At 39.1% G+C, this 17893-nt stretch overlaps 1 protein-coding gene across 16 annotated transcripts in view; it reads right to left on the reverse strand.

The window, feature by feature from the left end:
- EYA4 (EYA transcriptional coactivator and phosphatase 4) overlaps nucleotides 1-17893 on the reverse strand; it is a 236951-nt gene that overhangs the window by 120504 nt on the left and 98554 nt on the right. The window contains exon 1 of one of the 16 annotated variants that reach the window (XM_074990536.1): nucleotides 14657-14686. The exons of 14 other annotated variants lie outside the window; for them this stretch is intronic. In XM_074990536.1, the coding sequence (XP_074846637.1) occupies nucleotides 14657-14671 (15 nt within the window). In that variant the 5' untranslated portion in view covers nucleotides 14672-14686. Of the gene's footprint in view, nucleotides 1-14656; nucleotides 14687-16462; nucleotides 16681-17893 lie in introns of those variants that run through there. One more of the 16 variants, XM_074990541.1, reaches the window with a different exon arrangement.

Raw genomic sequence — 17893 nt, forward strand, 5'->3', positions numbered from 1 at the left:
GGGGATAACAAGCATGTGTACAAAGATGATCCTGTGCCTATGGTGTTCCCAGAGTTTCTAAATTCCCACTCTTTGTTGGGACAGGATAAGAGGGAAGGTCCTCTCATGGATCAGTAAGGCTATGTCTATACTAGAACATAAATACTTTTTTAAAGGGACTTAAGTCAATTTTTTGATGTACTCTCTTCACCACAAATATCATTAGGTCAATTTTAAGGGGTCCTACGGTCCACTTTTCCATTTCAGCTTTTTCCATGAGAAGTAACGTCAAATTCAAATTTATAAGATTGACTTAATACTAGTGCAGACAAATCGTCATTTGACTTTTTTGGCTTCCAGAAGTATCCCACAATGCCCCTAATGTGTCCATTCTGACCATCGCTTTCACCTCCACTGCTCTCCAGGCGCAAAGAAGTATGAAATAGGAAGCAGGAATCAGCCTGGGCTCTCTGGCTGCCCAACGCACCATGCAGGTGCCAGGTCAAAATAAAATGAATCAAAGTAACACTATCAAAATGAAGCATTTCAACAATACCAAAAAACAACTTTTCAATAGCTACAAATTGAAATTTTTCAGATTTTTACATCTGCATTCTACTTTTCTCAGGACTGGTCTGCTAGCCTTGTAATGGTGTGCGCCCAGGGCAGGCTGTGGAACAGTGGCACAAAAATGGATTTGCCAGTTTGTTTTCAACAGGAGTGGGGAGTGAGGTCAATGCACTCTGGGATGATGCAATCAGACACCCACAACCACTTCCGGTGCATTTTTTCCCATAACAAACTGGCACAGAAACCCAGAATGCAATGGGGGTACAAGAACTGTGGGACAGGTATCCACAATGCACTGCTGATACAGTCAAATTTAGCAAAGGTTAAATAGGGACACACTGCGTTGACTTTCTAAACGTGTCAATACTCACCACTGACTTTATGAAATCTCATGATATAAAGTTCACGTTAATAAATTCGACTTTATTTCCTAGTGTAGACATAGCCTAATGGATTAAAGGATAGAAAACAAAGGGTAGAAATAAATGGTCAATCGCTGCACTGGAAAGAGATAAACAATGGTGGTCACCTATGAGTCTGATTTTGTACATTAGGGCTATGTCTACAGTACAGCCATCTTTCGAAAGAAGTTCTTGTGGAATAGATCTTCTGAAAAAATGTCTTGTGAAAGACTACATCCACACACTAAAAAGCAAATCCACATAGCCCCCACTCTTCCTAAAAAACAAGACAGTGATTGAAAAATCCACCATCATGTGGACTGCCCACAGAGCATCTACAAAGTTGTTGTTTTTTTTTTTTTGAAGAAAGCTTTCAAGAGGAGGAACCTTTCCTGATCTGGGAGAGGAAGACAGCTTCTAGAGAAAGAGCTGTGCTCTTTCAATTGCAGATTAAAAGAGCACATTGTGTGTGTGGATGCTCTGCCGTGTTTTGAAAAAAGGGCTGGAATTTCTTAAAGAACTTGCTGGTGTAAACGTGGCCTTGCTGTTCAGCATATTCATAAAATGATCTCAAAATGCCACTAAACAGTGAGAAGGCAAAAATTTGCATGATACAGAATTACTCAAGTCCAAAGCAGATTGCAAAGAATTACAAAGTAATCTCACAAAACTGGATGACTGGGCAGCAAAATGGCAGATGAAGTGCAGTCTTGATAAATGCAAAGTAATGCACATGGAAAACATAATCCCAGCTCTACATAAAAACTATGAGTTTTAAATTAGTTATCACTCAACAAAGATGTTCAAGTCCTTGTGGACAGTCCCCTAAAAATCTACTTAACGTGCAGCAGCTGTCAAAAACCCTAGCAGAATGCTTGGAACCATTAAGCAAGGGATAGACAGGATGGAAAATATAACAGTGCCATGCCACTCTATAAATGCATGGTACATCCATAACTTGAACACTATGTGCAGTTCTGCTTACTCTGTCTCAAAAAGATGTATTAGAATTGGAAAAGGTACAGGAAAGGGCAACTACTATGATTTGAGATTTAGGACAGCTTCTATATGAGGCAAGATTAAAAAGATTAGGTCTTTTCAGCTCAGAAAAAGACTGGAGTAACAGGGAGCATAACAGGTCTATAAAATCAGAAATGGTGTGGAGAAAATGAACAAGTGTTATTTACCTCAACATAATGTAAGAGCTAGGGGGTCACCTGATGAAATTAATAGAGAGCAGGCTTAAAACAAACACAAGGAAGTACTTCTTCACACAATGCACAATCAGCCCATGGAACTTGTTTCCAGACTATGTTGTGAAGGCCAAAAGCATAATTGGGTTAAAAAAAGAATTACATAAATTCATGGAGAACAGGTCCATCAATGGCTACCAGCCAAGGTGCCTACGGACGCAAATCTATGCTCTGGGTCTAACCTCCGCCAAAAACAGACAAAATAAACTGAGATAGTCACTCTGTAATTACCTCGTTCTAGTAATTCTCTCTGAAACATCTGGCACTGTACACTGTCAGACAGCATACTGGGGTAGAAGGTCCATTGATCTGACCAATATGGACATTCTTCTGTATTAGTTTTCTGGGGATTATGGCAAAAACACTGTTTCACCTCCTCAGGATTTAAAAGTAAAAATGAATGTGACTTGGGTAGGAAGAAATAAAAATACATGTTGCACACAGAACACTCCCCCTACCCCCTAGCCCCAAAATCCCTAACATCGCCAAATTCTTAAATGTGTCATGGTAAATGCTATAAGGTACTTCCAACTTCCTACAATGGGTGCAATTAGCTGATTACACAGAATTATTTAGAATTTATTTTTGAGTAAGCAATGACCAAGAGTCCAATTCAGTTAAAAAATAACCCCCAAAATCTTGATGCTACTGTTGTTTTCAAGATCATGGAGGAAGTAGAAAATTGATTTTTCATAATTTTCCAGAATGCAGAGACAGGACGTATTTTAATTTTCTTATAACTGATTCCAGAAACAGCTTTAGATCTCACCAATTCTGAAACAGAGTTTTATTCTTTAATTAAATGGAAGATCCAATGTAAATTTGCTTTAGAGAAATATTAACTTTGAGAGCAGACACCAAGTATTAAAGTGAACAGATATTTATCAATTATTGAAATTATTAAAATGACATAACTTATCCATCATCGCACACTGAGTCCATCAACTTATAATTATAAGGACAGATTGTAATGTAGATAATTATGCAACTTTAGACTTCAACATGTTTGACATAACTGATGATAAAAATGGGTTTGGGAACTAGCAACAGAATTTACATTTGTTTCTAGCAACCAAAATGACTATATGGGAGAAGGGAATTAATTATACTGTAAGTCAGAGGCACATGGACCTACAGGCAACATTACATAATACTGCAGGCTGTACAAATCTCTCACATTAATTAACTCATTCAGCTGAGCTCATAAGTTAGGTGTACAGCAGGAAAACAGTTACAATGCACAATCTATTCCATTTTCTTACAGGTGCTGCCCAACCAGCCTGCCACTCAGTTCCTTCTTGCTGGCTTCTCTGACAGAGGGGAAAGGTGGGAGGGTTTTGGAATAGACATGAACACCACATCTCAAAGAACACTAGCTGCAGAAGTAAGTAACTACACTAAGTAAGTGTTCATGCGCATCCTCCCTCGCATGCTGCATAATAGCATAATGGGCTGAAAATGTGTGAATGGAAGACCAGGTGGCAGCCCTACACATTTCCTGAACTGGGACATGGGCTAGGAATGCTGTGGAAGAGGCCTGCACCTTTGTAGAGTTAGCTCTATTAGCTTGTATAATTCCTTAACACAAGCTACTATCCAGGAGGAGATCCTCTGGGACGAAACTAAGATGCCCTTCATCCTGTCCACTACAGCTGCAAAGAACTGCCATGACTTTCTGAATGGCTTGGTCACGTCTATGTAAAACGCCAAGGCTCCATGGACACCTAGGGTATGTGAACTCTGCTTCCTCAGGATAGCAGGCAGCTTAGGACAAAAAACAGGTAATGAAATATACTAATTGACATGGAAAGAGAAGACTATCTTTGGCAGGAAAGTTGGATGGGGTCTCACTCTAACCTTGTCTGTGTCGAACATCATATAGGGTGGGTCCACTGTAGGGCCGCTCAATTCACACTCTCTTCTGGCAGATGTGATGGCCAACAAAAAGACTATTTTATAACTTAGAAACAGCAGTGAGCAGGAAACAAGGGGTTTGAAAGGAAGCCCCAAGAACTTGTCAAAAAACAAACTGAGGTCCCAGGAGGCTAAAGGGTCCTGCACTGGTGGTCTAAGACTCTCCAAGCCCTTCATGATTCTCTTCACCACAGGGGCCAAGAACACCAACAAAAGGTGGAAATAGCTGCCAGGTGAACTTTGATATAAGACAGGGATATCCAGGTCACAAACCTTTTCCACTTTGCCATAAGTGGCTGTCTTCGAAGGTTTTCTACTTTCTACCATGAAGCTTCCATGTTGTGAGGTGAAGGGACAGGAGGTTGGAGTGCTGAAGCTGCCCGTCCTCCTGCGTCAACAGGTGTTGATGTACTGACAGGCTACGTCTACACTAGAAGCATCTGTCGACCAAAGGCGAATCTCAACAGAACCAACGTTGACAGATTGCATCTACACATAACTTGCTCTATCGACAGAGAGCTGCCAGACTGCACTGCCCTCTGGTGCCAGAAAGCGGAATGGCAGCTCTGCAAACAATCCCTTGTTTCTGCAAACAGAAGTGTCTACACTGTACTTTTGTTGATAGTACTATGTCCAGATATTGTTATGACTCAACATCTATTGATGTAATACATTGCTGTCATGTTGTCTGTGATCACTGACATACAATGTCCCGCTAGGTTGTCCCAAAACACCTCGCACACCAACCTCATCATCCTGCCCTCCCTCACATCAATGTGAAGCTCAAGATCTGTGGCACCCCACAGAGCCTGAGTCCAGTGCTCCCCTAGATGCGCCTCCCCCCCACTGAAATCTGACACATTGGTTACTAGGGATGGGGAGTCCTGAAAGGTACCCCCACACTCACCATCCAAGCATCTAGCCACCAACACAGGATCTGCAACACCTGCTTTGGCAACCTCACTAATGTGTCCATATCGTCCCTCACAGGGTGGTATACTGAAGCAAGCCACAACTGGATGGGACACAGATGAAGTCTGGTGTGTTGTAACAGGAATGTATAAGTAACCATGTGTCCCAGGAGCTTCACACAACACCTAGCCATTGTGGTGGTAAACTTGATCATGTTGTTTATGCTCTCTGGCAGGGAGGCCCTGGTGAGCACCAAGTACAGGAGAGCCCCCCCCCCCCCCCCCACAAATTTTATTCTTTGAGTGGGGACAAGCGTCAACTTCGCCTTGCTTTTCAGGAGACCGAGCCTGCTGAAGGTTTGGCAAATGAACCTTATTTGCTGATGAACCTGGGCCTGAAAGCTCCATTTAACTAATCAGTTATCCAGGTACAGGTAAAACTGGACACCATGCTTGTGAATGAAGGCTACCACCAGCACACACTTGGTGAAAACCATTAGAACTGCTGACAGGCCAAAAAGGACTGTGAACTGACGGTGTCTGCTGTTCGCCACAAACCTTAGAAACCACCTGTGAGGAAGATAGATTGTGAAGTGAAAATACGTGTCCTGTAAGTCAACAGCAGCAAACCAGTCCCCCAGATTTAAGAATGGAATAATGAGCTCCAGAGAAACTATGCAAAACCTGCTCCTTCCACAAACTAGTTCAGGCCTCATTCCCCTTTTCGATTTTGGGAATAGGAAACAACAGGAATAAAACCCCTGGCCTCTGGATTGTGAGGGAACCTCCTCCATCATGTACCAGTTGAGGAGCAACTGAATCAACTGCTTGAGAAGACTCTTGCGACAGAGGTCCCTGAAGAGGGACAAGAGAAGGGAGTTGAAAAAGTGGGGGAAGAGAACTGAATTGAACAATATATCCCCCTTCTACTGTGCAAAGGACCCGCCAGTCCCATGTTATACAGCATCAAGCAGAGCAGAAAGGAGAAAGGTGGAATGAAGACACAGGGCATGCTGGACCCATAACCAAAAGTGGTGTGGTGCTCCCAACTGCACCTCTGTAAGTTGGTATTAGGCCCCAATGGGGGCTTCTGCTGCCCTTGGTGTTGGCCAAGCTGGTGGGAGTGCCTTCTGCTGCTCCAACCCCTTCACCTATTTTGGTCCCCAGGCTGCTGAGCAAATTGCCTAGTGGGAGGATGGGGAATGAAATGCCTGCGCTGCATTGCAGGGGTAGAGAGGCCCAGGGCTTCAGTATAGCCCTGGAACTTCTAAAACTATGTAGCATTTTATCAGTATTTTTCCAAGAAGAGTTGGCCTCTTGAAGAGCAAATCCTGAATAGTCTGCTGCACTTCAAACAGGAGGTCAGAGACCTGGAGCCATGCACCCCTTCTCCTGGCCACGCTTGACACCATGACCCTTGTTGCCATGTCAGCAGCATCCAACATGGCGTACAAAGCCACATCTGAGATCAGCTTGTTCTCCTTCACAATGCCCATAAACTTGGGCTTGGCATCTGGGGAGATCAGCTCTGTGAATCTGGAGAAGGAGGAAGCTGTATTGTAGGAGAGCTCACAAGGGCTTGCTTATTAGCTCTGTGTAACTGTAGCTCTCTGATTGAATTAACTTTTCCATCATACAAGTCTAAATGTTTCACCACCTTATTTTTGGGCAAGGGCCCCTAAAACCCATCTCTCCCTGTGGTTAGCTGCATCTCTGTGGAGTCAAGGGGGGGTGGGTGAAGAGATGTTTGTGCCCCACAGAGGGGACAAAGTATCTCCTTTCATTCTTCTTCACTGTGGGCTAGGCCGATGCCAGGGTCTGCCACACAATCTTGGCTGCCTGGGCTATGGCCTTAATGAGAGGTGGTGCCATTCTAGTGGGACCCCATGAGGGCAAATTATCCTTCATCAGATTGGCCTCATCCTTCACCTCTTCCACCTGTACCCCCAACCCCTGGGCCGCATGGAGTAGCAGTTATTGGAGGGCTGAAAAATAGCTAATACATATCTTTGACATGTTAATTTTTTGCACGTTGGAAGGGCATAACAAGTGGGGTTCTGCAGAGGTCAGTTTTGGAACCAGTTCTATTCACATTTTCATCCACAATTTAGATAAAGGCATAGATATTACACGTATAAATTTGCAGCTCATATAACACTGGGAGGGGTTGAAAATGGAGGATAAAGTCATAATTCAAAAAGATCTAGAACCAGATAAATGGGCTGAGGTAAATAAGATGAAGTACAATAAAACAAATGCAAAGTACTCCACTTAGGAACAATCCGTTTCACATATACAAAATGCAAAGTGACTGTCTAGGAAGAAGTAATGCAGAAAAGGATCTAGCTGTCATAGTCATACATAAGCTAAATGTAAGTCAGTCAGAAGCATGACACTGCTGTGGGGAAAAAAAAGCAAATGTGATTCTGGGATTCTTTAACAGGAGTGTTATAAGCAAAACATGCTCCCCTTCTTCTGCTCCACTGTGCACTCATTAGGCCCCAATTGCAGCACTGTTTCCAGTCTGGGCACCACATTTCAAAAAGATGGAGAAATTGAAGAGGAACCAGAGAAGAGCAACAAAAATGATTAAAGGTCTAGAAAACATGGCCTATGAGGGAAGACTGAAATAATTAGGTTTGTTTAGCTTGGAAAAAAGATAACAGAAAACATGATAGCAGATTTCACGTACCTAAAAGGTTGTTAAAAGGAGGAGAGAGAAAAACTGTTTTCTTTGAGCTCTGATGATAGGACAAGGAGCAATGGGCTTAAACTGCAGCAAGGGAGGTTTAGGTTGAACATTAGGAAAAAACTTTGTCAGGGTGGTGAAACACTGGAATAAATTGCCTAGGAAGGTTGTGGAATCTCCATCACTGGGAATATTTAAGAGTAGCTTAGATAAATATCTGCCAGGGATGATTTAGATGGTACCTGGTCCTGCCTTGAGTGCAGGGGGCTGGATTTGATAACCTCTCGAGATCCCTTCTAGTTCTATGATACGCTGTTTTATGCCTCAGTAGCTCCAGAATCTTATTACAGGGTTGATGACAAGGTTTTTTGCAGTCAACTAACTTTTCTCTGTGTATTGACCACATACTCAGGACCCAAAGAAACAATCTGACTGGCTCCAAAGAAACATCACAGAGCTAGAGAACTAGTTGTAACCAAGAGCCTATGAGGAGTGCCAGTTCAGAGATGCAATGAATTAAGGTCTCTCTTTGACGCAATTAATAATCTGATAAGCAGATAGTGACAGAATAAATCCTTCAACTGCATATAAAAAAAAATTCAGAGACTGTCACTGGAACTTCCATATTGTTTTTCATTTCTCTTCTCCTTTTCCTTCTTTCTTCCCCCCCCCCCCGCCCCAAAAATCAAGGCAATTAAATGTAAAGAAAAAATAACAAAACTTTCAAGATGAAATTTAAGCATAGAGAAGTTCAAAAGTTAATGTTTCTATAGCAATGTTAATATAAACTCAGTTCTGTTCCTATTTTTGCTGTCAAGAATCTACTTTTGTATACTTCTGGGTGTTTTGTTAAAATCATGCACTATTGTACCCTAAAGCATACTATGTACATTTGGCATCAATCACCCAAGAATGACACATGCACATGGCTCATACAAAACCAAGGCCATGCTGAATCCTCCCTGTCACTGAAAACAGATTTTTTTTTTTTGCCAACTTAATTCAGACAATGAACCTATGAGACCCCTTCTATCCTCTGGAACAGAGATATAACACAGCCTGCCCTTCACGCCTCCAAATTAAAAACACAACAAAGTCCCAGCCCAGATCTATAACACTTAATTTGCAGGTGCCTTGGATGTCACTGGCATCTACAAATCCTTGAACAGGTGTGTAGACTTCCTATTCAATAGGAAGAGAGACTGACCCCTTAGAATAGGATCCACAAAAGCCAGCATTTGAGGCAGCAAGCTGCCTAAATTAGCAGTCAAGAGGAATATTCCCTAAATTACATCCCCTTCACAATGTCAGGCAGTAAGTCTGAGCAAGCAGAAGGTTCTTTTTTTCTGTTTTTGATCCACACCCAGGAGTCCATGTCTTGGAGCGTGATGGCTAAAGCACCCAAGCTATTTCTTACAAAAACAGGAGCAGCTCATCATAACTCCTTATAATCTTGAGCCAGGTAGGTACAGGACACTCCTAAGAATGGCCATACGGGGTCAGACCAATTGTCCATCCAGCTCAATATTCTGTCTCCCAGCAGTGGTCAATACCAGGTGCTTAGAGCCAACGTGTCCAATACATTCGCCACATATGATGAATAGGACAATGCATGGCGGCAAATGCACACATACCTAACTCATAAGAAATAATAATTGTTCAAATTCGTTACTCAGGCTCAAAACGATTAGCACAGGCACTCACCCAAGCGAGACAACCTGCCAGCGGGGAACCACTGCAGGCACCAATGCCGCCCATGCTGAAAGGCAGCACTGCAGTACGTGGCAAGGATGGGGGCTTGGTATCACGCCCTCAAACAAGTGAAGACAGCACCACTGTTCATGCACTACTTGCAGGGAACAGCTGGAGCCATGCCACTCCCAGCCATGCTGGAGGTGGTTATTACAGGATACATGGGATTCAAAGCCTTTCCATAGCTAGCCTTTGCTGCAATGAGTCAAGTTGCCCCACTTGTGTGTGATTATTACATCATCTCAGTTCAGAGGCCAGAAGGTATTTATTTTTCTAATATTACTTAATAAAGCTTTGTATAATATAATGTAACAAATATGGAACAACCACCACCACAGCGTGGCGAGCTTGGAATTCCTATTGGACAGTGCTGCTCTAGAGGGAATGAACAGAGCACATAAACATTAAGAGAGAGAGAGACACACACACACACGTTAGTCTCTATTCTATCAAAACAAAAAAGCAGTCCAGTAGCACTTTAAAGACTAACAAAATAATTAACAAAATAATTTATTAGGGGGTGAGCTTTCACGGGATAGACCCACTTCTTATGTAATTTGGGATTATAAAGTTCCAATATGCATTACTTTGCATTTAATCCAAATTGAATTTCATCAACCATTTTGTTGCCCAGTCACCAAGTTTTGTGAGATACTTTTGAAGCTCTTCAAAGTTTGCTGTGGACTTAAATATCTTAAGCAATGTTGTATCATCTGCAAATTTTGCCACCTCACCAATTACCCCTTTCTCATGTTGAGTAAGACTGGTCCCATTATGGACCCCTGGGGGACACCACTAGTTACTTCTCTCCATTTTGAAAAATGAAAATGTATTCTACCCTTTGTTTCTTACCTTTTACCCAGTTACAAAGCCATGAAAGGAACTTCCCTCTTGTCCCATGACATAAGAGCCTTTAGTGTGGGACCTTTTCAAAGGCTTTCTGGAAATCTAAGTGCACTATCTCTACCAGATACCCCACATTCATGTGCTTGTTGACCCCAGCCCCCGCAGGGAATTCAAGTGGAGTGGTGAGGAATGATTTCCCCTTACAAAATCATGGACTGTTTCCCAACAAATTATGTTCAACTACATGTCTGTCATTTCTGATCATTACCATAACGTCAACTAATTTGCCCTGTACTGAAACTAGACTTACAGACCTGTATTTGCCAGGATCACCCGTGGAGACTTTTTTTTTTAAATTAACATCACTTTAACTATCCTCCAGTCATCTGATACAAACTGATTTAGAGATTACAAACCACAGTTAATAAATCTGCAATTTCACATCTGAGTTCCTTCAGAACTCTTGAATGAATGCCATCTGGTCCATTTAGTTCAGTTGTGGGCAACCTGCAGCCCATGGGCTGCACCTGGTTGTTCAGGCTAAGCTGCTGCTAGGCTGCCAGACAGGCTGTTTATCTTGTGTTTGCACATAGAGTTGCCTGCAGCTCCCATTGTACATTATTTACTATTCCTGGCCAATAAAAGATGTGGGAAGTGAGAGCCAGCAAATCCCTATTGTCTGTGCTACTTCCCGCATCTCCCAGAAATGGCAAACTATGGCCAATGGGTTTGCAACTGCTGGAAGATTAAAAGTGTTGGCCTATTAGGGCACACTGCATTATATACTATTGCCTAACCTTAATTTTCAGATACCACTTAATGGGGATTGTGGGCACCCAGTCCCTCTGATGATAAATTATGTTGATGAGATAACATTTTTATAACCGTAACTTGGGAATTCCCTACCCTTTTTATATTTACTGTCCGCAATATAACATTGTCTTAATGTTATTTGGAGCATTTAAAATACCAATAAACAATTTTAACTTCTAAAGAAGCTCTACTGCAGCATTCAGGATGCTGTACAGGTTGAATGTGTCTAGTCCAGAACCCTTGGGACCCCACCAGTGCCGAATGAGAGAATTTGCCACACCATGGGAGGTAAATATTGTCTAGCAGCATTACCAACACTTCTACTGTTTATTGGGCTCCAAGAAGACATTCAGGGATAAACTATGGCTAAACAACAGCACAGAAAACAGAGCCAGGACTGGTGACCATAAAAAACTTTATGGGACCACAAGAAACTTGCCCTCTCCCATGATAAACGGTCACCTGAGTGGCTAAACTTATGCTGGATTATGTATGTTGTTTGACAAGAGAGTTCCAGACTAGAGAGCTTCAACCTGCACAATATTTACATTTTGGACAATGGAACAGAAATAGTCCAATGAAACAATTATAATTTATTTAAATGCCATACTAAAAAACAATGAAGGGAAAATATGGCAGTGGTGGGAGAAAGTAAATACACATTCAGGCATTATATTCCTCCTTGAAAGCTACCAAGTACATTGACAGTGCAAAAACAGTATACAGCTGTCCGTTTTCTTTAGTTACATATATTTCTGTTCTTGTTCACTAGTGACACTAGTTTGTTTAGTACTAAAAGAACAATTTCAAACATCTGTCACATTAATAAACTACGTCAGATAACTGAAAATTTCAAACAACTTCTGTTAAATACATTAAAAATCCACCGCTAAATAAACTGCTAGTTAAATAAGATAATTTAACTCCTAAGACTAACAGTCACACTGAATTTTAATAAAGCAGCACAAGAGGGAGAAATGGATCCAGTGAAAGAACAGTGTGCATTTATGCTATTATACAACAGATGAAGGGAAAGAAATTAGGTGGGCGGTGGGAGTCATCTAAGAACTCTTAATTTATCAAACCAGTTTGAATAATTTTCAGATTTACTACAGTACCTGAGAACTCACTGGAGCGTAGACTGAAAAGTAGTTTCTTCAATAAATACACAGAAGATCAAAATTAAATATGTACACACATACATAAGCCTATTATATCCTGTGGATATTAAATGCTATAAGTATGCTTATTACATAACTCTGATACATTTGTATTTTGTAATTTGACTGAAGATGTTACTCATTCAGTCAAAAGGCAGCAATCACATGCTCTGGCAACATTGCCCCTATACGTTCATAACAAAAATATAAATATCATATAGCAATATAGTACTCTTAATTATTCATATGAGATACACAACCAGCTCTCATTGACATGTGGGAGATTACACTTATTAAAATATTAGTGCCCTATTTTTTTTTTAGTGTAGGATAGCTCTTTGAGACTTGTACTAATAAATATCTGGATTTAAAGTTTGAAATAAGTAACTCAAATGATCAGCTAAGGGTACAGTTTTCATTATTAGGCAATAGGGACTGCATCTGAGGTAATATAGCACTTAAAATACCACAGAAAGAACCACAAGATGCCTTGATAGATCATGTTTCAGCTCATAAGTAAGTACTTCTCTTCCCCTCTCTCTCTCTCTCTCTCTCTCTCAAAAAAAAAAAAAAAAAAAAAAAGGTTTGGAAATTTGACTTGTTTGCTGATTTACATTAATATGTCCAGGTTTAACATTCTGGGCAGACACTTGCATGCTGAAAGTATTTATTTTTCAAAAGTGCTCTACTGACAAACTTTCCAACAGCAATTAGTTTATGTTTTCTAAAATCTGTTCTATTTTGTTAACATTTTCAAAGCTACTAAATATTGGCACTACTTTAAAAAAATACTGGCATTCAGAAAGTGAGAGAACAGCTAGGATTATGAACATGAAAGTGTGCAAAAATATGTATTTTAATATTAAACTATGTCCTTCAGACACAGACCACTGAATATGTAACAGTAATAAAGTACTTAGCCACTCATATGCATTAGTTTTCTCCCCCCATGGTGTTCTCAAGCGTATCTGTGTACTTCAGAAAATAAACACGGTATGCACTCATGCTCATCCCTTAAACAGAGGAAAGAGTCTCCTTCTCACACGCAACTTGAAAAGCCATCCACATCTTTTTTTCTACATTAGATGCTGGAATGTTTTGGCCACAAGGTTCAGAAAGATTCTCCCATTTATCACAACCTGCCAAGCACAACAGGGTCACCATCCAAGCCAGAATTTTACCACTTAACTAATCCAGCTTCATCACAAGCATGAAACTTCAAAGATTTTTGCCACAGGCAAAAATTAGTTCTTATTTGCTTTAAAACTGAAGTATCAATCACGTTAAATTGTGCTTTAGTGAAGCTAACATTTTGAACATTTAGAATAATGTATATATTTCCTCCCCAGTCCTGACTCTAATAATTGAATACAGAGCTTACTTGGCATATCAATACAACTATTTCTGTAACTTCCTCAAAGCAAAATTAAGTACAACAAAATCTGACTGGTTTTTAAAGGATGTAATAACATCTTTTACCTTTTTAATTTTATTAAAAGCAAACATTTATATATCAAAATTGTATGTGCCTAAAATAATCCAAATATATACAGTAATACCGATATTAATAGATTACCATAGCACATAAAAGACATTTGCAAATTATGTTTGCATTCCAAATTTTTTATTGCTAGATATCATTTAACTGTCAGACATAGTTGTCTTATTTCAAGGAAAAGTTGAAGATTATAGAAAGATATTGCTCAAGTATCTTAATCTGATGACTCAGAGTTTATTCTGGTAATAAACCTGAAATATCATTTTCACTAGAATAATTAAGGAACTCAAGTTTGATTTAGCATAAACATTAATTTTATCTGAATTCCACTATTTTAGATTGTGTTGACATTTTACTTTCAAATCTATATAAATCATATGGTACTTTTTAATCAATGCCTTTTCAGAGAATTAAATCCATCCTTTCAAAAGGAATGATTATATAATCGTTTTTTTTAAATTCTTATGTTTCAAGACACCATCTTACAGCTTTCTCACAAACTATAATGTATTTCTTTTCACACCTGTTTTAAGCTAACCCTTAAATATTGCATTCAATGAGAGAACAATGGGGACACATGAACACAAAGCTTCCTATTACAGTCAATGTATTTTTCAATTTTGTTTTATCCAATATTGTTTTGTTAGTTGGAAATGTTACTAGCATTAACATTACAAACACCATATACATGCATTTTATATGCAAATGTGGAATAACTATACTGTTTGATTTCAAACTTACTGTAGCACAATTACAAAGTATAATAATTTAGCATGTATTCTGAAGTTGAAAACTGCGTATTTTAAAAAAAATCTTAATTTTTTTCTGCTTGCCATTTTCAAGCAACCCAAAGTCCATACTAATACTTACAAGATGTACATACATCTGTGTCTGAGGAAGGAAAGAAAGATGCAGCAGATAAAGGAGGAACAGGCTATATTAGCATTCCTAGAAAAGATAATTAGAATATACCCTATCGTCTTATTTGCTCACTTTATCTTACAGAAGTGGACAAGCTACTGGACAACTTATTAAATCTTACTTAACATAGGCTTATGAAGTCATCTGGCTTTTGTATTTCTTTAACAGCTGCAATTACTTTCTCTATATACATAGATGGATTTCCCCAAAGCTAAATTTGGGATCCCGTGTAGGCTATAACCTACAGTGCTGATGCTACCTAATTCATTACATCATCTCACATATTTTTTTACATATAATGCTAAGCATTTGAAAACTGCAAACAAATAAATCTTGCCTTAGAGATTTTTCTTTTTTTTTTTAGAAAAATGCTTAGAAAAACTATTACTTCAAGCAAGAAATTAAAGATGTGTTATTTACATATCTTTTCTGCATTTTCATTCCTTTTAGTTTAGAAGACAAAAATCACAGTGACAAAAAGGTGGTGAGATGGTTAAAAGTCATTCAACTCAAATGTATTTCATAAAATAGTGCACAATCCAAGAAACGAAACATGTAATCAGATACTGTTGCTTGCTGTTAACCAGACTCCAGCAACTAAAGTGAAGAACTTATTGGCTGTAATAATTTATCATACCTTTCTTCAAAACAGGTTCCCTAAACAATACAGCTCCCTGTAGCAGTAAATCAATTTTCACAGATCGACAGAAGTAATTTTCCCCCATGAACTTTGCTTCCTTTACTAGGATAATAAAACAGTACTCCTAGAGCAAACCCTGTCTGATTCTTTTGAATGAAACAGACATTTAAGAAGCAGTAATCATTATGCCAACTCACATTATGGTGCCTGAATGCTGCAGAGCAAAAGCTTTGCTGTACTCGCCCATTACTCTGACTCAAAGATAGGAAAAATGCATTTGGACGCACTGTACAGCAACATTCTACACAGGAACCTATGCAAACACTATTGCAGTCAGAATTCATTTTCCAGAAACTATTTATGTTATTACAAATCACATAAAAAGTTCCCAAAGATGTCACAAAGCAGGAAAATTACCATCAAATGAGAACTTCAGACTTTTATCTGAAGTGTTCTACGTCATTTGGAAGTAAGTTTACCAAGAAAGGTGAAAGCTAGGTTTTTGGGGGGGAAAAAGTAGCACTGACACATTATCATGATTACACTTCCTCATTTTTAGACAAATGTCAAATCACATTAAATAGCTACTAAAATGCAAGAGAGATAAATTTACTTCAGGTACATATGTAATTAATTTTGATAACTATTTTGCCAAATTAAATATATTGCTATGGCTCTGAAGAAAAAAAAGTAATTTCCCACAAACATCATAATGTTTTAACCTTTAAAGATTCCTTAAATTTAATTTATCCCAAGTCAACAAACTATTTATAGGTTTAAAATATGAGACTTGTGTTGCATATTATTGAAAATGAGTTTTACTTCCTACAGAACTCAAAGGAAGGGAAAAATGAAAATGAAGCTTTTTGAGAAAATACAAAGCATTTGAGTTTGAGGAACTCGTGTGTTACACGCTCCACTACTGTCGTCAAGAGTCATCATTACCAAATGCATTACGTTAAAACAAAGTTTAAACCAACTAACTAAAGAGGAAAAAGTATGTCCTTTTTGTAATAAGACCTAATTGTGCACATAGTATACACTAGTGTCACTCAGTTTAATCACTAAACCACATGCATATCAAGCTCTCACGTTAAAATCCCCAATAAGCTTACCTCATTTGCCTTGGAAGAACTGAAACAAATTCTCCAACCACGTAACCTTAGTCTCCAGAAAAATATACTTGTATTACATTTAGCACCAGTTAAATTCCTCTGTATAGCATCTAAGTTGAACAGCCAGTTCTAGGACCAAGACATTCTTTGTAAGTCAGCAGTAACGTCTTAGACTTGGGAACTGCTAAAGACAGTTTGTTCTCCCTTGAACTGTCACTGTGTCTAGCTCAGTTCAGTTATTTAAGTTAACTAAGAGGAGATCTGGATAGTAAACAAGATCGGCTCTGACCAATGGCTTTCCACACCCTTCTGTTTATAGTAAGACGACTTGCATTCAGAGGTCACCCCCATCAACCGCTCCTGTCTTTCACTGGATATCTAATGTGCTGCATTTATCCCAAGGTTCTTTTAATGAAACCGCTTTCCTAGCCTCTGCTTGCCTCCTGTTGCTACGGCACATCTGTTCTTTGATAAAGGAAGTAACTTTAAGTATTAAAATATAATATATAGAAATGAAATAATTTAGCCTACAAACTGCAAGTAATTAAGATCTATAAATGCTGCTACATTTACATTTGAATATAGCAAAACATATTTTAAAGGTTGTAAGATTTACATTTGGCAAAAAACAAAAAAGTTCGCCAAGAAAATATTCAGCTTATAAATAAAAGAAATTCAGACACAAGGATAATGAATTCCATTGTTTGATCTGGACTTTAAAGCTATTTAAAATACTCCTCCCAAGCATAATGTATGTGACTGAACTAGATAATATTTACTTGAATATGTTAACATGCTGGAAACAAGAGACAGGGAGTATCCTCAATGAAAAAGTTGCCAAGAAATACGAGGGTCAAGTGCCAGAAACTCAATGCAAACACCACAAAGACACTTCTATTCTTAAAGAATATATAAAATTGACTGTGCTTGAAAAAGAATAAAAATATGACAGGTTAAAGAAAATAATTTTCCTGTCTTACACACACAATAAATGAGATTTTGGTTGGGGCCGTTTTGGGTATTCACTGGTATTTTCGCTATTCTTTACAGCACATGCCTTTACAGCCCTAAAGAGGGAAACAAAGCACACAGACATTTAACGTATTGCAGGTTATGTGTTTACACATGTTGATTGTGACAAACTATTTCAAAATGAGTGCGCGCACACGTGTTTTTTAGTAAGGGGCTTGTTTCCCCACAGAACTCTACTGCTATAAAATGTTTTCACCTTCTGCCACCAGGTGAAATCAGCAAGTTCAGTGATGTTTTATACGGACACATGAAACTGAAGATGGCACTCTTTCCCCACACGAAAATAAACTAACTTACTGCTTAGAAATAGTCTGAGTGAAAGTTACACCTGCAGCACATTTTCGGCACCAGTTTTTGTCACCAGTACAGAATTTAAATGACAGACAGCAGCCTGGCTCT

Source organism: Carettochelys insculpta, chromosome 3 (genome assembly GCF_033958435.1).
Source record: "Carettochelys insculpta isolate YL-2023 chromosome 3, ASM3395843v1, whole genome shotgun sequence".
Taxonomy (NCBI): Eukaryota; Metazoa; Chordata; order Testudines; family Carettochelyidae; genus Carettochelys; species Carettochelys insculpta.